The 26728-nt window shown below is 37.7% G+C and overlaps 2 protein-coding genes and 1 long non-coding RNA gene across 4 annotated transcripts; 1 reads left to right on the top strand and 2 right to left on the bottom strand.

Annotated features, from left to right (window-relative positions):
- Positions 1–457: 457 nt before the first annotated feature.
- On the top strand, positions 458–15825 carry LOC139121984 (sulfotransferase 1A3-like). 2 transcript variants are annotated; one of them, XM_070687330.1, is made up of 6 exons: positions 458–847; positions 10855–11117; positions 11816–11939; positions 12767–12861; positions 13420–13591; positions 14407–15825. In XM_070687330.1, exons 1-6 carry the CDS (start codon positions 688–690, stop codon positions 14514–14516), a joined length of 924 nt encoding a protein of 307 aa, XP_070543431.1. In that variant the 5' UTR covers positions 458–687; the 3' UTR covers positions 14517–15825. The 2 variants fall into 2 exon arrangements, with proteins under 2 accessions (XP_070543431.1, XP_070543424.1); XM_070687323.1 differs by lacking the exon at positions 458–847 and adding an exon at positions 5361–5590.
- Positions 15826–18765: 2940 nt separating this feature from the next.
- On the bottom strand, positions 18766–25425 carry LOC139150447 (uncharacterized). The gene is made up of 7 exons (XM_070722827.1): positions 25416–25425; positions 24926–25039; positions 23786–23818; positions 20609–20641; positions 20253–20276; positions 19728–19969; positions 18766–19403 (listed from the first exon to the last, which is right to left on the bottom strand). Exons 1-6 carry the CDS (start codon positions 25423–25425, stop codon positions 19740–19742), a joined length of 444 nt encoding a protein of 147 aa, XP_070578928.1. The 3' UTR covers positions 18766–19403; positions 19728–19739.
- Positions 25426–25436: 11 nt separating this feature from the next.
- On the bottom strand, positions 25437–26702 carry LOC139148748 (uncharacterized). Its single transcript, XR_011555998.1, has 3 exons — positions 26597–26702; positions 25654–25747; positions 25437–25538 (listed from the first exon to the last, which is right to left on the bottom strand). It is a non-coding gene; the product is annotated as an uncharacterized lncRNA (long non-coding RNA).
- Positions 26703–26728: the final 26 nt, after the last annotated feature.

Genomic DNA, 26728 nt, shown 5'->3' with positions numbered 1-26728 from the left:
GGGGAGGGCCACACCTGACCGCTATTTGAATTGGACATGTCACTCAGAAGATTACTAAATATCTTAAATTCATTCCGACCGCCGTTTTTAGGCAGTGTAAATTCTGGGAGAAAAACAATTAGAAGCCTTAAGTGAAAGTATGATGAAAACTCACATTTCTGTACAGGTTCCGAAAGAGCTCACAAAAGCCCTGGTATAGGAACAGAATTATCCGTTTGACTGAGACTATGAAATACCGTGCCCGAGGTGCATTCTACCATACGGCGGAAGGTTTGCCATCTGCTTTATCTAAAAAAAATGATAAAGTGAACACAACTTTCAACGGAGGAAAAAACTGTCACTCAAATGAACATTCAGTGACAACCAAGCACGCATGCGAGAACCATAGATTGAAGAGTACCCAGCGATATGAATATGCAATTTAATGTTGACAGGTATACGAAGCTGTTGGCTGTGCATATCAGGTGAGTACCCATCGAACACGAATACAGGTACTCCAAGAGCGTACCTGGCTGACCTAAATTTGCTACGTGCATTCTCCAACAAACTCCTTGTCAATATTTAACAGCTCTGCCTCCAGATTACAATATATCCACTGACTTGTAGGATTGAGGCTCAGACAACCGACAGCAGCCAAGCGAGCAATTGTAGATTTATAAACTGTACAGCTCTGTAGTATACATTAAAATGGTAGACGTTGAGGTCCAGCCACCATGGAAGCGGTCCTATTACTTCAAACCTGGGTATCTGCTACCGACTTTCATGGCTAGAAACACCATTGAGACACTCGTCAGAGACTTTGAGATCAGAGATGGTGATGTTTTTCTCCTCAGCTACGCTAGATCAGGTAAGACTGTTTCGTAGAGATAGAGAGCGATGCGCGATATCTCAATGCGATTCATGAATCGTTTCGCCGTTTGCCCGGTGAAGTTTGAAAACAGACTTTGCATTAAAACATTTCACAAGAAAATTTGTCACCTGCAATTGTTTGCATCAAGAGGATTTTGTGTGATAGACTTGTGTTTAAACCCTTAAGCTTATGGATAAATGATACTATTTCATGAATTTGACATTGTATAGTGGCAGCCCTGTCTTAAACAAATCCTGCATGCAACAGGACATGCAGAACATACGCCATATCATTCGTCGGTATGCAACCTCTTACTTGTACGTTTAGTGAGAAGACTAAAAAAAATGTGAATTGTTTCCAATCTAGGGACTTCGTATCCTTATTATAATCTTCCATATATTAATTGAGTTATTGATAAAAGTGTTATAGGCCATCAAAAACTAATACCGGAACTTACTGTACGACGAAAATCCAGATGTTACAGACGCAGGTACTAAAATAATACTCCACTTGTTGTTAAGCCGTTTAACGTGTGCAATGGTAAGAAAACAGACATTCACGAATATCTTGGCAAAATAGCAGCTAAAACATAAATTTGAATTCATCTAATCGTCTACATTAAGTGTATGTTGTACATCTGAAGCAATTTTCGTCGCTATAAATTTTATTGTTTTTTGAAGAAAAGAACTTACAGAATGAAATACAGGCAGCAGTCGACATAGGCGCATATGCGCGTTCTTTTGCACAGTGACTCTGTCATGGAGCAAACACAGCGCTATCAACATTGTATAGTTTCATGATATCTTGACAATATGGCTGATTTTATATTTGTTCCAAGTCTGTGGGCGTATAAATATCAAAACACAGTAAATTGAAGAAATAAACTATTGTAGACTGTTGCGTAGATCGTGCTGTGAACGCTGGCCCAACTAGTAACTGCTGCTGCGAAAAGGTAAGCGGCTGGGACCAATCTACAAACTTCTGTTCAATGCGAGCAATTTTGAGCGGAGTGATCTGTCATTGGTCACTTACTTGTAGAATAAGAAAACCCAAGGGAACGAATTTGAGGATGACCTGTAGTGTCACTCTCGAATGCGTCCGTCATTGTTCTTTACATTATATGTAGTGTGTCTGTTGATGTTCCAGGGCCAAACGGTATCTCCGACCTAAATGTGACTTTTATTGGTATCATAATATGAAAAACAGAGTTCCGTCCTGACCGCTAAATTCATTAATGCGCTCGGGTTAGAGGAAAGTCTCGGTGTTTTATTTTGACAGTTCTCTCGCCCTTGTCCCATTTGTAAATATCCTTGGTTTTCCCGTTGCCCATTTTATCCTCACTACTGTACGTACACTGTCAGGTATGAGTGAGTGGTTCACGGTGACCCAAATACTTTCATTACTTTATTACTGTACACTATATCAGGTACGAGGCCAGTGGGAGACCCATATAGTTCATACTGGGCATAGAAACATATATCTCTGACCATTTTATGCAAGTTCAAGGATTTAGTTTCCAAAATTATCAAACACGGATGGGCATACTTCGCTATATACACTTTAAATATGGACCCACTTGACATCTGACCCGTAACGATGTGTACGCCTTTTCTTCAGGGCACTGCTCAATCCCTGTAAGTGACATACATCAAAGGTCAACGACAAAAAAGGTTTATTAACTTTAGGTTCGAGATAGGGCTTAGGCTTCGCATTGCTATTGGTTAATAACTGTCGCCCCAGGTTCTTTCCATACATGTCAACCAGAACGTAAATAAATCATCTAGATAGTATGAGAAACCTTTGAAACATTCCTAGTTTCGAACTCAATTTTATGATCGGCAATGATCTCAAGTCATACAGTGTGATTTTAATAACGGTCGTGGAAATCAAACAATTATCAATGAAGAGAACAATAACTTGCCGTTTATGGATTTATTACAATTTTTTTACATTTTATCTTCTTGTACTACATCGAAAACATTTTTCTGAAAATACATGTAGTAGCAGAAGTGACTTTATATACTGAACATGTAATTAATTTAACATATAAATGTTGAAAAACTTAGATTCTTTTTTCATTCTAAGCCTTTAACACACCAATCTTAGGAGTAGGCGCTTCATTCAAGAATAGGAGCTCTTTCAAGCTGCAGTGTTCGAATTTCGAAGCCGTGGTCATTAAATCCTTTATTTCTGTATCAGGTGCCTCACAATACAGCATAAAATATCGTTTTTCGTGAATCCTCTTTTCCCCCAGGGCAAGTTTAAGTCATCAGCATAATATGCTAGCACCAACCAGTAACCTTATCCAAAGAGCAAAGTTCAGCCGTGTCAGACAGCACCTTGTATTCAGCACTACCTGTATCTACATAGTAATCATGGCGTGTGACTTGATGATTGTACACAAAGGATGATTGTCCGCTCAGATATGGAAGTTCTAGATAACGACCACCCTAGAGTGAATTAATCGGAAACAAAGTACAACAGGAACTATTTTTAGTTTTTTAACAACAGGCAAATCAATTTATTTATAACCAATTCCTGTCAGGGATTGAAATTTCATTTTCAACATTTATAATGAGCTGTCTATTTTTGTGAAAACAGACTGGACTACGGACTGGTTTCAGTGCTGTATAGAAGTCATCAATGCTGTCATTCAGTATCCTATATTTCTTTGGCTTTATTCAACCTCTGTTTGGACCACTTACACTAGTTTTTACATTGTGATGTTTTTTATTCATTTTGCCCGTGCAAGACAGGCCGTAAGTACGGCGTTACGCCCTTAGTGCACTGACTTCCTCGTGCAAAAGGGGCGTAACTCAAGTTACGTCCCTATGGCAACATGAGTTATGTTGACTTTTTTACACAAAATTTTCACAAAAAGATGCATTTCACATTCCTGAAGAAATATATATAGGCCTATAGCAGCTAAATTTTGACCAAAACATGAGTTACGCCACTCTTTCACTGGGACATGGAATTGCGTTCGCTCCATAATTTGTAGAGACTGCCAAAGGGTGAATATTAATATCTATTGAGAAACCACGAAGAACGTTTTTATCATAGTGTTGACAGTTCCTAGAGAAAAGGGACATCTCCATGCATATGCCAGGAATAAGAGTGAAGATCAAGGATGAGAAAAGGAGGATGGACTGTATATTGAACACTACTAGAGGTCGGAAGCAGAGGCTTCTACATTTTTTATTCAGCAAATGCCTCACCGGTTTGTGAATCCCAAATGAAAAGGAAAAGTCCGTCGTTGACAGAGAATCAAAAATAGCTCTGAAAGCTAGCTACAGCATCTAGCTATGCAGAAAGACAAAGGCATTCCAATAGACAGGGCTCGTCCCAACACTAGCGACATGCTTCGGGGAAAGAAGGGCAGTTGGACTTTCAGAAAACCAGTTTTACAAACCAAAGCCTAGCTACTCTGAGGTCCAAAGGTCTTGGGAGAAAATAGCTGTAGACTCAGAGTGGTGCTCAACAAGTTGATTCAGTTTTGTTCAAAAGTCATCGAGGAATACTGCGCTGTGACTTACCAATATGAACTATCTCTTACATTCCTCTCCTTGTTGCGAAATGTCGTTATGTGTCTACCAGCAGAAGCAAGGCTCCATGTATTTCAGACCCGTAACCTTAAGGTCAGAAAGCACTGTCCCTTCATACATGAATCATCCTAACTTTCTGGGCCTTTCTCATAGACTTATTCAGCGCCAAGTGTTTGTTGTATCATGATTAATAAAGCATCTGAAAACCAGTTTCTTTGATTTAAAATTTAAATTTCACATTGAGATTTATTGACCCATCCTTACGGTAGAACACAACTTATGCATACTTGAATTATGACCTCCGTTTCCTGTTAGTATTGAATTTTCATAAATTTACAAGTAGGGCAGTATATCGAAATCAGAATAACTAATGGAAGCCCTTGCATAAAAATATCGTAAGATTATACTAATTTGAAATACTGTGCCAGAGGTACATTCTACATATCATGTAGTACGTGCCTTTAAAAAAGCTTAGACTTTTCCTTATACTTTTCTGAATAAAATTTCAATTGCTCTCTTACCAAATCAAGAATAAAAATCAGGGGTCTCTGTGCAAAGGTTGGTACTAGAGAAACAAATATCTGACATTCACCAATATTTGAAATTCAAAATGGCCGCCATCTTTGTGTTACCTGTATGCATTACAAGTTGTAGATCAGAAAAAAGTTGTAAAAAATTGAGATTTAGAATACCTGTCCAGGAGCAATCTTCCTCAACATGCCCACAATAACATCAGTTTGCAATTTTATGCTGGCAAGGAGACCATTCAGCTCAACAAGTTGTGGGCCAGGTACGCAGGGAACACGGGTTCATTAGGGCTGTATTTGTCTGATATACATTCACCACAATGGCAATGACGCTACTTGTATGCTTGGCAGTTAACCAGTGAATTTACAATTCCATAGACAATGATTAACGACTCTGCCTCCGGGCGCTATATATGCCGAATCGTAGAAATTTCGCTCAGACAGCCGACAGGACCCTAGCGAGCGATTCTAGTTTGTAAACGGCGCGTCTCTCTAAGACAAATCTAAAATGGTAGACGTAGAGGCCCAACCACCATGGAAGCGTTCCTACTACTTCAGACCTGGGTACCTCCTACCGACTTTTTTGGCTAAAAATACCATCGAGACACTTGTTAGAGATTTTGAAATCAGGGACGATGATGTTTTCCTCCTCAGCTATGCTAGATCAGGTAAGGCCTTTTGAGGATTTGCATTGTACGTATTTCAAGTCGTTTCCTACAAAGGGCATCGAATGAGCTGAACATAATGCGTGTACTTTTTGCATTTTGCATGCACAAATGACTATTGATGATTTGAATACGCATTGATATACATTTACCACATATAATTTTTGCGCCTAGAAAACAAAAGACTTAAACTTTTGATCAAACTTTCTTCAACCAATGATAATACATATTGAATTACCTCCCATCCACAGACAGTGTCACAGTTGCGGGGCATCGTCAAGGTGTTTTATCAGACTTCATTTTAAACCCTAGTGGACAAATTTTGTGATGTAGCGATTTTCAACCTAGAATAACAAGCTGAAAGGTTAAGTCAGGTATAAAGTCAAAAACATGTAAAAGTCTGCATATTTTTTTACTCGATGGCAGAGCTGTTTCCAAGTAACAGCAATATAGCGTAGGATATGCAGAAATGTAGCGATGGACATTTTATGATACGACTTGTCAGCATACAGCTTGTCGCTCGTCAAGTCAGTGTGATAAGGTGAAGAGTAACTGTTATAGAGCCAGTCAGTTGCTACCTAAGCATCTTAACGACATCCTAATATACAGTTATTCTATCGATAACTGTGCATGCTGTGAACGTTTATAGTTCATCAACACGCGTACGGTGTATTTAAGATAGTTTGCGCCTCGAAAATAAAGACAAACTCTTGCTCGAACTTTCCTCGAACAAAGTTTCTAATAATATATTCAATAGTTTGAGAGTGAAATATCTATCTGCGAGGCGCATTCTGCCTCAATAAGTATCCATATAAAAAAAAGTTCACATATTGTCATTGACATTGCTGCTCGGCAACTGTTGACAATGTAAAGCTGATATTCACCCAACGTTATGTCTTTCTACTCATGCTCATTAGAAAATGGATGTGTCTTTTGTTTGAATAATGTAAGGCAGAAAACCTGAAAACATTCGTACACGTTATGTTCTTGTATTAAGATATGTGTTATGCATTTGTCGTTGGCATTAACATTGTTCAGGCAATGAGTATCATAGCTAAAGAATTCAAACTTTTTCACATCTCCTGTAGCGGGACAATGGAGCTATGGAAATAAATATGCAAAAAAAACATTCTACATTTATTTCATGTAATTATACGTTCATGGTTACGAACTTGTTTAAGAGGTTATGGTTTTCTCGTCGCTTGTACGAGCAAAACAATATGGATCTTGTATGCTATATCACAAATTTATGTAAGTCTGCTTCATTTGCTTTATGGAAAATTGGAAAAATCCGTAATCTTCTTGATACAAGTTCTGCAGAAAAATTAGTACATGCGTTTGTTACATCAAGACTCGATTACTGTAATAGTTTAATGTTTGGCCTTCCTAATTATCAAATTAGGAAGTTACAACTGATACAAAATTCAGCTGCGCGTCTAGTACTAAAAATAAAGAAAGCAGATCCCATTCAACCAGTACTACGTAGTTTACACTGGCTACCTATTTATAAGCGAACAGAATTTAAAATTTTATGCTTAACGTACAAGGCTTTAAACGATACGGCGCCGAGATACATAAAAGAGCTTGTATGCGTTCGTAATTTGGGGCGCTCTCTTCGGTCGACTGCTGATGGTGCAGCGATCAGTTTACACCAGCCGATCGCTAACACTGTGTTTTACGGTGATAGGTCGTTTTCTGTTTGTGCTCCGCGGCTGTGGAACAGGCTGCCATCGAAACTCCGATGTGTTGATAATTTTAACGTTTTTAAGTCTCATTTAAAAACTTACCTTTTTAAAGAGAGTTACTTGTGTGATTTTTAACCATTTTCCATTGCTCTATTTTTATAACTGAAATGTAATGCGCCTTGAGATGTCTTTTACATGGAAGGCGTTTTTAAAGCAATAAATATTATTATTATTATTATCCAACTGCGCAAGTGAACAGCCAAGTTTTCGATTGAATTTACATCGTATATTCTTTTGTTGCCGTTAACTGTATCAGTATCGGGTCAATGGGTGACCCTAATGGGTAGCAAGGGGCGCGAAAACAAACCTTTTGACCATTTCATCAAAGTACGATGATTCGCATTCCAAAATTAGCAACTGTGGACAGGAATAGTTTGGCACAACACACTTTAAAATATGGACCCACTTGACATCAGACCAGCAACAGCGTTTATATCTTATCTGAGGGGTACTGTTTAATCCCCGCACGTGACTGCAATCACGGGTAATTGCCTCTGTAGAATTTTTCAACTGTCAGATTTGAGATAGGGCGGAACCTCCTCAGTGCTATCGGTCAAAAACCGGCGAATCAGGTTCTTGCTCTGAATGTCAAAAAGTCAAACTTGTAATATATGAAATATTGTTAATAATATAAAGAATATTCCCATCACTAGTTGAATTTGATAAAATCTCGCTGAAATCAAGTAACCTTACGAGAAAAAGACACAATGAATTTTCATTCCACAAGTCTACCTTACTTTTTGACATTGAAGAACCCTGTGGTAAAATGAAAATTTGAATGAGTTGAACAAGCAAAGATGATTGTACGTTGGTTATTAATATGACAAGACTGTAACCATTCTTTCTATCTTTGGTTTTGATACGTTGGTCTTAAGATAGGGGTAAATGCAACGAAATGTTACTTGAAACTAGGCAGTTCGAATATCGAAGTTGTACTCGTGAAATCATTTGCTTCTGTACCATGTATCTCACAATACAATACAATACAATATGAAATGTAAAAACATTCACCTGCTGTCGCCTAGACGCTCAGCTTTTCGGCAGCAGAGACATATGCTAATAGTAACGGGCAACCGGCATCAAAGAGCAGAGTTCAGCTGTCTCACGACACCTAGTATCAAGATCTTCCTTTATCAGCATTATACTCCCGGCGCGTGACTTGATGGTACCAAACAGAGGCTTGTAAGATTAAATAGATATCTAAGTGCTTGATAACGACCGACCTTATCAGAATTGAACAGCGACAACACTGTAAGCTGGGCAGTCATTCAAGCTTTTAAAGATCTCGGGAAAATCATTAATTTTCATCAACTGACGATACCTAATTCCTGTCAGAGATATTTTATTTTAGTCTTGTGAAATGTCTTTTAGTCCTTCACCAACGGTTGCAAATCTGCATAATACTCAAATGTACAAATGTATAACCTACGACAGCACAGAACGTGTACATATAGGCTAAAGCATTATAATTTTCTAATGGATTGTCTTCATACAACAGAAGTTTATACGATACAACTATACAATATACAGTATTTATATCATCTGTCGCTAAATAACACATTTCACATATAGGCTGAATCCAGTATAATGTCAAATTAAACTAAGGTTAATAATTCGAGATATAAGGTAATGGTAATCGAATGCTAGATAAAATTCATTCCTTTGCTAAAGATAAAATCGAAACGGGAGATCAAATAGCCAAAATCTTACATGTATTTCATGGTAAAAAAATTGTAGAACTTTTAATGCATTAAATCCTTGTAAAAATGACATTTGCGGTTTCTCAAAACGAAATCATAAAAACAGTAATTTCACCATAGCTTTCCTATCAAGTCCACACAGGCTGTAATACAGTAAAAAAAAGCAAGATTTGAAAATCTTCAGTTAATTTAAAATATTCGTCCATGATGTGTATTAACCTTCAATGCTACGTGATTTTCCGATTAAGATAGCAAAAGATTAGACATGAATTAATTTTTCCAACCATTGATGCATGATCTCCTCAAACATTGTTCTCCGAAACCTTTGCCTCCAACTCATCTCAAAAACTCACATCGCTGAGCAAGGGTCAAGCCAAGCGGTGCCTTCCTCCGCTATTCGCAAATAGATGATCTTATCAGTTTGATAATGCGAGTACTGTCCCGTGCAGGCACACTCTGCGCGTGACTTGGCAAATTTTTATGTGTCATTGGAGAGAGAGAGAGAGAGAGAGAGAGAGAGAGAGAGAGAGAGAGAGAGAGAGAGAGAGAGAGAGAGAGAGAGAGAGAGAGAGAGAGGAGAGAGAGAGGACACAGACAGAGACAGAGACAGATAGACAGAGAGATAGAGCGCAACAGTGGACACATATAGACATATAACAATTTTGTATTCTTAGATGTGTCATCTGAATCGAAGAACATATTAAACTAGCAAGCATTTCGAGTAGCTTATTTGCTGTCCGATAAGCTTCGTTCGCTGCAACTTTTACAACCAGTTCCATTACATTCGTTCTAATTACAAAAAATCATGTCCTTTGATATATGTGTTCTATGTTTGTTGTTGTTATTGACAACTGAATATTGTTCTAGACCAAAATGCGTTTGACATCAATAATATTGCATACAACACGATGTTCGAGCAAGGTTGTATTTAAAGTAATGTGCGCCTCGAAAGTGAAAGACTTAAACTTTTGCTCAACTTTCCTCAGCGAAACTTACGGCCATTCTCTTACCGAAGCAAGAATAAAAAGTCAGGGGTCACCGTGCAAACTTTGATACTAGAGAGAAAAATAAACTTGAAATTTCTCGATATTTGAAATTCAAATGGCCACCATCCCTTTGTCAACTCTAGGGGGAAAATACAATTTTCGATTTTCAAAAAAGCTAAGACGATGAATTTTTCCCTATCGCAAGAGCTTTTAAATGAGCCCCCACAAGTGGTAGATCAGAAAAGAATTCTAAAAATCTTGAAAGCCCAAATTTCTGTCCCCCGAGGCGCGTTCTACTTTAATTACACTGCAGGAAGTAGTAAATCTAGATTTACAGAACTGAAACAATATATTATCAAAAGTTACTCTCACGTACCTACCATGAACAAAGTAGTGATGGATTCACGTACTCTGAGACATCAGAATATTCGAGTTATTCTTCTACCAGGTGACGCTTAGGACCAACGTCTTGCATCGTCTGATGACCTCTCGATTGCATCATTTTATTCTTTCTCTGATAAAGTACAAGGGCACATGCGTATTGCAGCAAAATGCGTTGTGATGTATACTTGCCCCAGGTCTATGGGCACAGAAAGATCAAAAAAGAGTAAATCGTGCGGTTAACGCGATGGTCCACTCCAGCCATTAACTGAAGCGTACATTTACGCTCGAGAAACGCCGAATGACTTGGGCCAGTCTAGTTGTAATTAAACGGCTGATGTTTTTAATAATTAAATACTGGAGACAGAATAATAAATTTTATCAAGTTATTATATAGAACTAAGATAACGTAAATATCATCAATAGTTACACTTATTTCCGTCTCATTGACACAGGTACGGCATGGGTAAACACGATCTTGACAGCTATCGTGAATATCGATGACCTAAGCGTCATTGAAAAGACCGACATACATCAAAAGCTTGCCAATATTGAAGCAGGTCCTTCCAGTGGCGACCCTGATCTAGAAGCAGATGGGATCGTTGTTCCAAAATCGTTTATTGAGTTGTGGATTAACGATAAACCATCGCCGAGAGTGCTCCAGTCTCATCTCCAGACGGACTATCTTCCAAAGCAGTTCTTTCAGAAGAAACCCAAAGTACGTCTTTAGTTCATATTTACTCCAATTATCGAGGGTTCATCTTTCGGCTCTTGACTGTGACTTCTATCGTAACACTGTAGAATATCACTTGGGTTCATTTTCTTTTAGTGAAACGATTCGAACATAGACGTAAGACTGTCACAAAACAATAATTTGAAAAAAAAACTGGGAGTCTATTTTGCCTGATAAAGTTTCATTCTTCCATAGACAAATTTCATCTTTTTACTATCGTGGATGGCTCGGAGTAGTTATTAAAAATAGCACATAAATATTTTTCGCGTCCTCGTAGATCAGGCTTTGGAAAAAATGAGAGAATGAATGTCTGTCCTAGAGACGAAATCTCCCTTAATTCTCTGCTTTGTAGATTTCGAAAGCACAAACAGCACGGTATCAGTTTAATAATATTTCTGCTGTGCAGATAATTTTTGGTTACTCAATCAATCAATCAATAAATCAATCAATCACTCAATAACTTTACGTCATCGCCAATTCCCAAATACATGTAATGAAACGTTGTCAATTGGATATTGCAGGTCACATTATCTATTTATTGTGTGCACAAATCTAACTTGAAAATGGCAATGCCGGAAACAAGCAACAGCATTTGTTATTCGGGTAAACGCTGCAGTTATTTTGATCCATAGCAATGTTTTGCGTTGTTTCGTTGATTGCTTTCACCGCTTTCTTTTGAACAGACTGTCTATATCAGGAGAGATCCAAAAGATGTTCTTGTTTCCATATTTGAGCACCACAAGTCAGCAAAGTATCATGTACCTGTCCCTTGGGATAAATACTTCGAAGAGTTCTTGAAAGGCAATGGTAAGTGTGTCATCATCATCATCATCATCATCATCATCATCATCATCATCATCATCATCATCATCATCACCATTCCACAACCACCACTATCATCGTCATCACCACCACCACAACAGCTGCCATTACCACTACCACCACAACCACTATCATCATCATCACTAACACCACCATCATTATCATCATAACTCTCAGCTTTAAATTCCTTTGAATAGATATCGCACATGTCTTGCAGAGAGTAGATAGCCAAATTTACCGATTAACAGCTCATAAGGACATGTTTACAATGTTTGTTTTTTTTTGTCAGAGCAAATCGATCCAATCCCCTGAACAATTCAACGCACTGAACTTTCCCCCACTTTGGTACTGAAGCCCTAAATGTTGTCCAGTCATCGTTTGTGGTTTCCTTGCCCCGGTACCATGCCCCCGATTTCAACTTATCACCTGCTTTTGTGTACCTGTTCCACACTCTAACCTTCGCGTGACTTATACACGGCGTCTCGCACAAGTGCGATAATCAGCACAAATCACCGCACTAAATTATACAATGTTCGCGTGACTTTACCAGACGTTTCCATGGACACTATCTTATGAAATACCAGAGTTACTAAAGTTGTTGAATGTTTTGAATTTTTTATTTTTAAGGTTAAATATTAATGCAAATGTTCGAGTTAGCATTTATCGAACATCTAACAGGTATTTTATCAACTATGCTATCTTCACAACTGTGTACTGCACAAAAAGAAAACGTACCACATAGGAACTGTCTAGCTTGGATGGTCTACCCTGTAGTCCCGCGAGTGACTCACTTGTTTGAAATATCTTCACAGCGAACTTCGGCTCTGTCTTTGAACACACCAAGAAATGTGCAAAGTATATGGACGAACCGTGGTGGCTAAGTTTAACGTATGAAGAAATTAAGAAAGTAAGTAACTACGACTCGATACATCGTCTTGAAGTCTAGCTTCACTAACCCTTGTCATGAACCCTGCATGACCTTTTATCTTTGTAGTTAAAAGTGGTATTGAAACTCCAACGTTTTGCAGCGACGGCAATTGACATCCTTGCGTAAATATAAGTTTCAGCAGAAATGTAGTACCCAAGTCTGCTGGATATGAATACTTGATAATATTTTATTATATATATCAGTTAAAATACCAGAACATGAGGTCGGGACGTTTCATGAAAATGGCCAATCGTAAAGCTTGTCACATCTGAAATTGCCATAGATGCTTGTAGATTAAATGGATTTTTGAAGATCTTGTTGCTGAAAGGTACTTACCTGTATACGTATGATATTTATGTGTTCTAATACTGTCATTTGGAGCAAGTTATTTATTAACGTATTTTTATTTATTTATTTGTTTATTTATATACTTACTTATTTTCTTACTTATTATCTTATTGGCCCTAAAGTACACTAACTTACAAAGCAGACATATCTGAAAATAATGACCTAGTGCTTTCATTTTATTGTTCACAGGACACAAAGGACGCCGTCAGAAGAATCTCTAAATTTCTTGGCAAGAACCTGACCGACGAGCAAGTGGATGACGTAGTGCGTGTTTCCAGTTTTAAGGAGATGAAGAAGTCTTATGAGACTTCGGCCACGCCATTCTACAAGGAGAAAAATGCAGGCGCCTGGCAAAGGAAGGGTGAGTTCATATGAACAGTTTATGTAACGAGATATTTGATGAAAAAGTAAAATGAAGTATCCGCTCCAAAGATACTAGATGAATCGTAAATATTACATGCAGTAAGAATTATGTTAAATTTTCTCGTTTACGGGCTTTTTTTTCTCTTGGGAAGAGATGTTTAACATGTTTAAGGTAGTATGCACCTCGAAAGAGAAAAAAACTGACAGTTTCGCTCAAACTGTCCTCAATAAATCTTTTAACAATTCTCTTGGCAAATCAAGATTTAAAAAATCTGGGATCATTGTGGCAAGTTTTGTACTAGAGAAATAAAGTACATCTGACATTTACCGATATCTGAAATTCAAAATGGCCGCCATCACCGTCTTAAATCAATTGAGACCAGTAAAAATTTCGATTTTCGAAAAATTGAGACGTTGTAAGTTTTCTTGTGCACAAGGCTTTAAAATGAGCCCCCACAAGTGGTAGATTAGAAACCAATCGTAAAAACTGGCGTTCATTCTACCTCAACAGACACATACTGTAAAAGGGTTCTAGGTAGGTAGGTAGGTAGATAGGTAAGTAGCTAGGTAGGCAGTCAAACAGAGAAAGATAGACAGACAGACAGACAGACAGACAGATAGATAGATAGATAGATAGATAGATAGATAGATAGATAGATAGATAGATAGATAGATAGATAGATAGATAGATAGATAGATAGATAGATAGACAGACAGACAGACAGAGATTGATTGATTAAATGATCGGTGTGATTATCTTAGGTCTTCATCTTCATAGTTAACAATTAACATTCTTGTCGTTGCGTATAACAGGTATGGTTGGAGACTGGAAGAATTACTTGACAATTGCGCAGAACAAAGAGTTTGAAAAAGTATACGCTGAAGACATGAAGGGATATGAACATCTCATGTACAAGTATTGAAGTTTCCAGGCATGCGTTGTGTCTCTTCTGCTTCTCTTGGAATGTTCCGGTGTACCTCACACGACTGAGTCTTTCAGTCTGAGAGCTCACAAGTACAATGTGAACGTGTCCTTTTCAACTGCACAGACTTGTTTGATATTGTTACACAGACACTTTAAGCGAAAGACTTAAATTTTCGCTCAAACTTTCCTGAATGAAACTTTCAACCATTCTCTTACCAAATCAACAATAAATATCGGGGGTCACCTTACAAAGTTTGGAACTAGCGAAACAAAGTACCCAAAATATTGCGATATTTAAAATTCAAGATGGCAGCCATTCCTATGTTAACTTTGTGGGGGAAAATCAAATTTTTGATTTTTTAAAAACTAAGCCAGTCAAAATTTTTCTTTCGTCAAGAGTTTTAAAATGACCCCCACAAGTGGTAGATCAGAGAAGAATTGTAGAAATTTGAGAGTCCGACTATCTGTCCCCGAGGCGCGTTCTACCTTCAAGTGTAAATGAAACATTTCATCGCTCATTCTCACAGTTTTGAGATATGTTTTTAGAGTGAGAAGAGAAAACCTACTTTGTTTCTGTCTTTTACTTGACGAGTATTTTGACTATCCGGTGAGCATGAAGAACAAGTCTTATAAATTATGAGGATGACGTATTTTTGGGTTAAAACAATGACGACTATTTAATGTACAGTTATTTTCAATTACAAAGAGTCAGCTCTTTAGCAGCGGCTTCTATACTCAAAAACAAAACGACCGCTATATAATTGGTCGACAAGCTGCAACTGAAGATTTTGTATTCAAAAAGTCCAAAGTCTTGCCACTACCTGAATATAATAGAAGTTAATGCAAGTAGTTAACTCGTTTCCTTCTCCAAAGAGTTAAGCGCTTGAAAAGATTTTGTCTTCATTTAAAACATATTTACGTACATTTAGGATAAGATACTTAGGTACAGAAATAATCGTATCATTTGGAGATGTGCAGGTTGTATTGTATAAAGTTGTATTGTGTTTATCAAATAATTAGATAGTTTTCTGAAATAATTCAAATGAGATAGAGCCTTTGTAAAATTATTTAAGATTTGCCGAGATATTCAAGATAATAAGGCTTGTGAATTTGCGACTTGACTCTGACGTATGTGTGCATTTACATAAACAATTGAACTGTCATTTTTAATCTTATTGTACTATTCTTACTTATTAGAATAATCATTTTCTTCTATCATTGCATAATGTCTCACCGCTTGCTTTGTACATAACCATACATCTGTGAATATTATATCGAACATTAAACCATGAACCAGCTATATCAAACTGTATCGTGTTTTTGCCATCTTTGGACTGACTTAGGCTCAAAACTGCAGCACATGCCTTTATGCATGTGTTCACATACAATGGGTACCTTGATTTTTCGTTCATAACTATAAACGTTCCAACAATGTTTAACCGAAAAGTCTGCTTATCGAAATGTTTCCGTTTTTTTGAATATGACAACTTACATATGTTACTTTACCTAGAATTTCAACAATTTGTAATAAACGTACTAGTGCCATTTTATGTTTTTGCTGGAATTATCACATAAAGGGCCATTATTTGTAACTTTTGACCATTTTTTACCTCGGAAAATTCCATGTTGGAGGCTCATATTTGTTGCAAAATGTTGTTTTACGAAGAAATAAACATGATTAGTGATGTTATAATAGCCACATAAAACTGCTAATTTTTGTTCAAACGTGTTGCCCTTCCGAGCTCGTTTGTTGATGTCTGGCATGCTCAGCGTGCTGGGGAGAACGCAGATAATGTTGACGCCGCGATCACGCCAGATGTACAAGTTCACGTTTATTGTGGGATCAAAACAACATTGCGTCGTGGATTGCTCGGACAATGGACTACGACGTAGTACCGGGCATAAGCAATGAATATTTATTTTGAAATCGCTGTGAATGGCTCGCGCAGGTGCAGAAGAATGCCTACGTTGCAATCCGCGTGTCAACAGAATTTGTATTTCTGTCCGGACAAAAATTGAAAATTTCGTTGTAAAATCACATGTTATTTAGTTGTAGGGCACGTAATGTTTCCGAATAATATGCGATTCTCTGTTATTTGACAGGCTATTCAACATGAGCCAGTGATCATTTCAATCAAAACTAACGGAAAAATCGCAAGAAGATACAGCTAATGAACTTATCACATAAGGAGAGGAGGATAGTCTTTTGTGAGAAATCATTTTTCTTGTTTTATCAGATAATAGGAAGCCAAGAAAACTATTCGTGTAAAGAATGTTTGAATGCCATTTCCTACTGGACGGTGGAAATTTTATTTTATGTCAGCTGGCAGAGAACATTTTTCTTCGCTGCATACAGGGAAAGTTGTCATATTATTTTGCTAAGAGACTATTTTTGAAAAAAATAGTCTCTTCACCAAATCAACTGTGAGGGCGTTAACAAGAGAGACCCCATCGGATGGGAGAATTTGTACACTTTGAGAGGATTAGAAAAGACTTTGAAGGTTTGGATATAGAAAGCTAGAGGGTGGAGGACTCTTCAAATCTTAGAAAGAGAGTAGTTTGAAAAATAGTTTTCGATTGGACTCACATTTTAAATATTCTTCGAACGACTAAAGTCTATATCGACATTAAAGCACCTGTTGTTCATTACGATTTCTGAAATGGGTATGCTGGCTCGCTGCCTTTATCACTACACATGATTTTGGTGACATAATGTGCCCTGTAACGATTAGCCTCTCTTTTTCCCCACGTCTGTCTGTCTGTCTGTCTGTGTCCCTCTCTCTGTCTCTCTCTCTCGCTCGCTCGCTCGCTCTCTCTCTCCCAACGTCTGTCTGTCTGTCTGTCTGTGTCCCTCTCTCTGTCTCTCTCTCTCGCTCGCTCGCTCGCTCGCAAAGTACTTTCCAAAAATGTTGTTTACATGATTTTGTAGAAAGTAGAGTATGTCAAATGAATAAGTGTTTATCGACCAAAAACACGCAAACTTTAATATCCGTCGTTCGTAGCATCCTAACATATCCAACAGTTTTGCATTTATGCAGTTCTAAATATCGAGGTCAGTGAATTTATCTTTGCCAACGAACATATTTTTCGTGTGTGCCCGAAATTATGTCTCAGTCTGTAATCTTTCTCTTTTTGGCAGGTAGAAATATAACATATTTACAGTAAATTTATATTAGGGCACGCCAAATAATGTGTCCCTTCTCATTCTACACAGAATAAAACACAAATAATTTCCAAGGACAACGGCTGCGTCCTTTGCAACTGACAAATGAACGTGATAACATAAAGCCATCTCAGCAATCAGTCATACATCATGAATTTCCGATTTACGTATCAGAGCATGAACCCTCATGCGAAATACATAATATGAGTATAGATTAACAACAGGCTGTCTATTAATGCATCCCCTCAATATCATCACGTGGACGGCACATGTTCTCACACCAAAATGTCAACTTGTATACGTACGCAATTCATTATATCACTACGAATGTTCGATTGATCATGAGCGCCGTTCGTTGCACGGCTGGTTGTTTTGTTGAATGCAACAAAAGAATTCAAGGTTCATGTATTGTCTATGTTGTTGTTTCAATGAAGTATTCAATTTCGTAAAGAACAGAGTAACTGTATAGAAGGCAAACGGTTCCAATCACCGGGTGGAGAGACGGAGAAATGCAAATTCTCCCGTATTTGCCCGTTTTGTGTCAGAAAAAATTTACTTACAATGTATCAGCATTTTTTCCAGGTCACCTGCGTTTACAGAAGTTGTGGTAACCACATCGAATTATGCCAATGTGTCCCTACACGCTATACGTTTGTTTTTATAGTCACATCATCAGGCAATAGCTTTCCCAAATATTCCAACGTAATAATGACTGTATTACAAATACAAAAGAAATCAAAGCAAATTGAACAATCTCTATGTTCAGTTTTCGTTGAATTTCCATTGACATTTTCCCACTCGAGTGCTACCCTAATGACAAATTGGTCCATATTAGTTGACCGAATTTAGAACTTCAAAGTCAAGGAATAAAATGGTTGCTCATGTTCTGATCAGAAAGACATCAATTATTCTTTAAACAATCGTATATTCATATTGCTTGCCTTCATTTGCCCAATCATGGTGAATTTCGCTTTGTCAACTATCGCGAAGAGATGCAATGTAATATTGTTACTGTTGTCAGCGGTGTTTGAAGCAATGTAAGAGGTTTTTGACGTAAGCATTAAAAAGTCGACAAGCAAACTACTTTGCAGTCTGTACAGTCAAAACCTTTATTTTCAAAGGAGGAGTAAATGTTTCCAGTTATTTGAAGATCCCGCGACAAAGTGATACAGTTGTGTCAAGAGTAAATTTCTGTACAAGCGAATGTCTTACTGAAAAACGTTTCATATTGGTTTTACTTGTAATTATATTTCGTAGACCTCTCTCATGAAGAAATAAAAATGAAATATTTTGATGACAAGAGTATCCTCAATATTTTCAATTATTGATGTTATTAATGACTTTGCGAAAATCTGGTGTGTAGTCCCTCTTTGAGTTCCAACAAGTGTAAATAAATAAGAATCAAGCGTGCTATTGTGTTCAAATCACCCGTGAAGAGAGTTCGAACGACTTGGAAAGTGTGTGGTTGTCATTCACAAGACATAGAGTTGAACTTTGAACTTCAACCAGCCATCACTTCCACTTCGCATAAAGAGAGTGGCTTCTCAGTGTCCGCAAGCTGAATACTAACATAGCGCCCTGTCATTGGAATAGGGCATCCACATCGAACCCTGGCTGGATTAGCTCGTGCCAGACGACCAATCAACTGTCTGCCGCATTGGGGGTTGTCAAGGAAGTCGGGATCGTCTCCCACACGCACGACGGCGTTCTTGGTACGACCGGCTAAAATTCAAGATAAAATTGACAAATCATTAGTTGCAAGACAGATTTTCACTTGCAGTAAATTTAATAAAGCAATTAGCAAATTATGTCTGTTTGAGAGTTGTGATTGACTTCAAGACGGCAGAAAAAAGGTCAAAATTGCGCCAAAAATTCAACTCTCTCTCTCTCTCTCTCTCTCTCTCTCTCTCTCTCTCTCTCTCTCTCTCTCTCTCTCTCTCTCTCTCTCTCTCTCTCTCTCTCTCTCTCTCTCTCTCTCTCTCTCTCTCTCTCTCTCTCTCTCATACACGTGCATATTTGTGTTATTTGCTCTTTGTTAGTACTTACTGCAGCAGTCAGTTATGGAATAAATAACCACTTCATAGATATCATAGGTCTTTCCCAGATCGACAACCCAGTATGGCTCGAACTCTTATCAGTTTGGGTACAGAATTTTCCCTTTTTCATCTTTCCGTTTCTGCTCCCATCAACCGCTTTCTCGGGATCCCCCTTTGCTTTCTTGTTGGTGCTGCTCTGCGTGACCTTTTTGCCCTTGGCAACGTTGGACACCTTCACAGGAAACTCACAAGCTTTATGTAAAGACACATTTAACACAGTTATGTTACCCACCAACAATATAATCAATCTCTACTGAAATGGGCAAACGCTGAAACATTTAGTATTTTCAGAATAACATAAGCTTATTTATTATTCTTAGTTCATAAAACAGTGCAGTTCATTGAGATAAGACAGCGGGGGGGTATGGAATAAAAGAAAAAAGTCGGATAATCTTGATACTAACAACGATGATATTCAACGATATCAGAAATGAAGCATTAAATTCATAAATAAGTAATACATAAGTACACTTACGTTCCAATGTAGGTATGACAGTGACTGAAAGAAAATGTAATAATAATTATCTTAGCCTTGATTGACGAAAATGTAATTATAGGAATCCGTTCAACATTACTAGCTTGGATTGATCTTTTAAGTATAAGAAAAGTTATCAATTTATTACTTTTTAAGTGCTTTATCTGCTAAAGGTTTACATTGTTTTTTCCAGATTAACAAGATTATTAGACATACGGTACATCCAATAAATAGTTCAAGTAGCTCCTTGCCCAAGCATCAAAATATTTCTTTCTAAATGGCGGGCCTTTTTTCAAGAGTTGCTCAAAGCGACCAGGTGTAACTAGGATTATAAGATGCCGTGTACGAATACTGACCGTCTGGAAGTACCGCTTCAGTCGGAACTGGCACTGTAGTGGAGGAAAATAAAATAATTATCAATTTCTTTATTCAGAAGACTCATTTTAAAACTCATAATAACCCTTAAGGTAGAATGCGCCTTGTGGACACATATTTGGACGCTTAAACTTTTACATTTCTTTTCTGCTCTACCCTTCGTGTGGTTCATTTTAAAGCTCCTGGTGTAAGGAGCTTTTCACCGTCTTGGTTTTTCGAAAACAAAAATCGCATTTTCCCAATATAGTTAACACAAGGATAACGCTTAATACATTAAGTCATTGTAGCCTTAATCTAGTAGCTAGACATCCATTTTGAACACAAAACTGTTATTTTGGACATGCCCGTGGTGTTGAAAACTGATAATGGCTTGTTAGCGTAAACGAAAATGAAGGGGTCAACTACAAAATTTTAAATTATTAATGATTAGTTTAAAACATATCATTGAGACTTTGATACAAATGCAAAATATATTTCACATTCAATCACCTAACGGTTATCGATACGTCACAATGATATCACAGGCGTAGTTCTCCCTTCTGTTTGGTAACACTGTCACATTTATTTCATTTTCAAGAGCGATGGAGTTTTTTCACGCTCTTCACGTAATAACCGTATGCATACTGGCTACAAGGGATAAAATTGAGGTATACCTAAAATAGACAAGTCATTGTCAATGACATAGTCCCCACTTGTAATAGGAGTATTAGTCTTGATGGGGCAGGGAAATGATGTCATTAAGAAGTATCACTGGAGTGTATATGTTCAGATCTATGGACACATAGGTCTATGTCATTGTTCCCAATTTGAAACAAGAGGCATGTATAAGTTATGGTTCTAAATCAGGAAAAAAGATCAGACCTCTAGTTGTATTGGCCAGCCAAGAAATACATATGTGCATAATAAATGAGGTACAAGATGTGACATCTTAAGGTCTATTATCCTATCAAAATCAAAGCGTAAAGAACTTGTGGTTACTGAGATATGCATATATATGCATATTGAAGGTCAAAGGTCATCAAGGTCACGTGACATTTTGAAAAAACAAACATTGTATTGCTAATTAATCCATATATGCCAAAATTCAGACCTCCAGCTCTATTGGCTTGGCCACAATTATATATGGGCATAATTAACGAGGTTAAGCATGTGTTGTCATAAGTTCTTCCATCCTACTCAATATAAAGGACATAGCACTTGTGGTTACTTATTTATTGACATTATCGTGTATTGTAGGTAAAAGGTTATAGAGGTCACATGACATTTTGTCAAAAATTTCTATCCTATAGTCTATCCCTATATACTAAAAATCGTACATTTACCTCTATTGGCTTGCTCAAATTAGATATGCACATAATTAATGAGGTACAATATGTGGCGTCATAAGGTGTCCCATCATACCAAATATGAAGGGTGTAGCATTAATGGTTCCTGAGTTATGGACAAATATGTATATTTGAGGTCAAAGGTCACCGAGGTCACATGACATGTCAAAAAAATTGTATTGCTAAGTTATCCCTACATACCAAAAATCAGACCTCTAGCTCTATTGGCTCGCTCAAAGTTAGATATGCGCATAATTAATGAGGTACAATATGTGGCGTCATAAGCTGTCCCATCATACCAAATATGAAGGGTCTAGCACTTGCGGTTACTGAGTTATGGACAAATATGTATATTTGAGGTCAAAGGTCACCAAGGTCACGTGACATTTTGTCAAAAAAATTGTATTGCTAAGTTATCCATATATACCAAAAATCAGACCTCTAGCTCTATCGGCTCGCTCAAAATTAGATATGCGCATAATTAATGAGGTACAATATGTGGCGTCATAAGGTGTCCATTCATACCAAATATGAAGAGTGTAGCACTTGTGGTTACTGAGTTATGCACAAATATGTATATTAGAGGTCAAGGGTCATTGAGGTCACGTGACATTTTGTCAAAAAAATTGTATTGCTAAGTTATCCCTACAAACCGAAAATCAGACCTCTGGCTCTATTGGCTCGCTCAAAATTAGATATGCACATAATTAATGAGGAACAATATGTGGCGTCATAAGCTGTCCCATCATACCAAATATGAAGGGTGTAGCATTAGTGATTACTGAGTTATGGACAAATATGTATATTTGAGGTCAAAGGTCACCAAGGTCACGTGACATTTGTCAAAGTGTCTAAGATATCTGCGTGAACGGATGGACTCACATGGATGGACTCACGGACTGACATGACCCAATCTATGAGCCCCCTGAACTTTATCTGTGGGGACTAAAAACTGTGTCACTGCATCCTTTTTGCAATATGAATACTATGAGAAACTAAATTTTTATTTTTCTTGGCCTTATACATGGGAGTCTATGGACTGCCTTATACGTGGGAGTCTATGGACTGCCTTATACATGGGAGTCTATGGACTTCCTTATACATGGGAGTCTATGGACTGCTTATACATGGGAGTCTATAGACCGCCTTATACATGGGAGTCTATGGACTGCCTTATACATGGGAGTCTATGGACTTCCTTATACATGGAGTCTATGGACTGCCTTATACATGGAGTCTATGGACCACCTTATACATGGGAGTCTATGGACGGCCTTATACATGGGAGTCTATGGACTGCCTTATACATGGGAGTCTATGGACTTCCTTATACATGGGAGTCTATGGACTGCCTTATACATGGGAGTCTATGGACCGCCTTATACATGGGAGTCTATGGACGGCCTTATACATGGGAGTCTATGGACTGCCTTATACATGGGAGTCTATGGACTGCCTTATACATGGGAGTCTATGGACTGCCTTATACATGGGAGTCTATGGACGGCCTTATACATGGGAGTCTATGGACTGACTGCCTTATACATGGGAGTCTATGGAGGTGAAAACTAAAAAGTCCTCTAACACCGCCAAATTTGATCGCATTGTGAAACAAATCGACGTGCATCTGTATGAGGTAGGGTACTATCCTTGTACCAAGTTTGAACGAAATCGCTCCAGGCGTCTCTGAGATATCTGCGTGAACGGACGGACGCACGGACGGACGCACGGACGGACGCACGCACGGACGGACGCACGGACATGACCAAACCTATAAGTCCCCCCGGACGGTGTCCGTGGGGACTAAAATAGAACATTGAAAAAAATACGTACCCTCAGGGGGGACTTCCTCTTCTGTCTCGGGTGCTATGTGAGTATAGAAATAAGAGAAATTTTTTGTAGGTGAAACCAAATAAAACTGTCGAAGCAATGCAGCCAACACTTGCGCATGTGTAAAGCCACGTCCCCTCAATTGGGAACGAATCGCGGTGAATGATATAGTCAGCTTTATGAGTATCAGGTCATTGAGACTTGGAAATGATGACATCATGCAAGCTAGTATTTTTAATCATTGGGAAAAAATGACACATCGTAAAAACATTGAGCTCGGTTCGGCTATAGTTAATAATCACAAGCGAGCTAACTGCTCACGAGTTATTTATGAGTAATTTGTAATATTGAAAGATTCAGCTATATGTCACCTAACACTTTTGAGGAATCTGAAAAATATAAAGATCCAATTTTCCAATCTTAGTTCCAATCGTGTTATCAAAGTTAGAATGTATCCAACAGATGTAACTGCGATCAAATATGGAAAAATACCCTCTCCTTCTGTCACTGGTTCTATCGTAGTGTGAAATAAAAACAAATCATTACATGTCCCCTTACTAGTGAACGGAACAAAATTGCTGCCGTTTGAGAATGCTCTATCAATCTTGAAATGTGTTAGAGGTTATTGATATTGACCGCTTTCCTGAACCAATTGCGGGATCAGTCGATAAAACATACTTTTAGGATCGTTCATTCGCAGCGTGGAAAGAACATCTATCATAGATTGGCTATGATTAATCGAAATGATATAACATATGTAGTCATGAAAATGTGTTTTTATCGCGTTTTATCGAGTGAGCGATTTAGCGGGTGCCGACATGTTCTTCGACTCTTAGGATTTAAGAATTAAAGAGAAGTAGTGAATGTTGTGGTGGAACAAATTAGTACTGAATATCTGACTATGTAATTAGGTGAGGGTTTCATCTTGGATCATATATAGAGAATTATAATCGTGCATATCAAGTTTAGGTTCAGCGAGTGTTCTTCGAAAGATCAAATAGACCTTGCAAACCATTACACAATATTTATTTATTGCCTGGGGTCGATGACAGTTGAGATGGGCAATATTTTATGCATACATTGCAATCAAGCAACGAAAAATGACAAAACGTAATTGGCAAAATATCAATCACACAGCCATACCAACTTCACAGTTTGTTCCGGAATATCCCTCAGCACATGCACATGTATATACATTGACGTCATCAGTACATGTTCCTCCATTTAGACAAGGCTCCGATTCACATTCGTCTATGTCTACAAAGTAATGTAAGAAAAGAACAGTTGTTTGTCAAAGAATAAACGTTTTTTAAATATAATTTTTGCGGAAAAAAAATTGCGATCTTTGTTTTTTGTTTAAAATCAAACGTTTTAAATAATACATACATACATAAATACATACATACATACATACATACATACATACATACATACATACATACATACATACATACATACATACATACATACATACATACATACATACATACATACATACATACATACATACATACATACATACATACATACATACATACATACATACATACATACATACATACATACGTACATACGTACGTACGTACGTACGTACGTAGGTACGTACGTACGTACCATTCAGCAGACCTAATACCTATACACATTTTAACTTAACAGAATCTGACGATATCTGTGCCGGAATAGCCATCGGCGCAATCACAGGTATAAGTTGTCACTGTCCCTATGCCACCGTTTTGACATGGGGGAATGAAACAGTCTGTAAAAAATATAGGAATCATAAATACGAGTAAACTACAATCTATATCTTTGAGAGCAACACAAAGGAAGAAACAAAGAATTTTGTTCTGACGATATCAAATGATCATACTTGCCATCTTCACACCTCACCATGGCCGTACATATCGCCAGCAGAACATAATGGAAATTCTTCATTTTGGGACACGTAATTCGTTTACAGTTGTCTCTCTGCTATAATGAGGAGAGGAACGAAGTTAAAAGGTTGGCAAAGTATGACTGTAAATATGTTAAAGATGGTCCAAATTCTTTGATACCTGCAGGACGGGGGGAGATATCGATACGATTCAGGGAAATTCTTTTGTTGGTTAAAAATTGAATGTATATGTTTGATTGTCACAATAATGTACTATACATGTACTAAGAATAAATGGAGCCATAATTTCTTTCTGTCGGTCTGTTTAAGTTTGTGATTGTCGAAACCGTAAAATGTAATTTACCTTGAAGATTCGTCAACGAGTCTATATAAGACGCAGACAAGCAAAGTTGTAACATTTTTGCGAGTCCAAAATTCTTCCTCAGGAGCCGCATTCTTGATTAAGGATTCATATTTTTTGAGGCTCAAACAGCCAACGATATCATGGAATTATTTCCCAAGAAATATTCAACACATTGTCCTTGCTCTATTCGTCGATGTATGTGACCTAGTTGTCACAATACTAATCGAATTCGATATTGGCGAGTCCGATCAGAGTAGCTAGTTTCATATCTTTGCTTCGACGTATTACTTTGTACCTAGTTACCTTTACAATACTAATGAGTGTTTTTGTTTGAGTGGTTTCATGTAAAGTGACTAATGATTGCTAAATATATCTAGTATTGCTATAATTTTCTTTTGTTAGAGGCTCATTGGAAGTCTCTCTCTCTCTCTCTCTCTCTCTCTCTCTCTCTCTCTCTCTCTCTCTCTCTCTCTCTCTCTCTCTCTCTCTCTCTCTCTCTCTCTCTCTCTATATATATATATATATATATACGGAGTGTAACAGAACTGCTAGACGAAACCAGAATGTAAATGTGACTTACTTGAAAAGCTTGAAAAGGGACCCTTCGTTGAGTATTAGTGTCTGCCAACTGGGAACTGATTTCAAAAAGCTACAATGACACAAATGGTCAATAGAAATCTGTAACGTATTGGACATTCGTGTCCCCTTTTGT

Source organism: Ptychodera flava, chromosome 2 (genome assembly GCF_041260155.1).
Source record: "Ptychodera flava strain L36383 chromosome 2, AS_Pfla_20210202, whole genome shotgun sequence".
NCBI classification, from domain to species: domain Eukaryota; kingdom Metazoa; phylum Hemichordata; class Enteropneusta; family Ptychoderidae; genus Ptychodera; species Ptychodera flava.
Note: the sequence above shows the minus strand (reverse complement) of the source record. Positions and strands in the feature narration are given on the sequence as shown.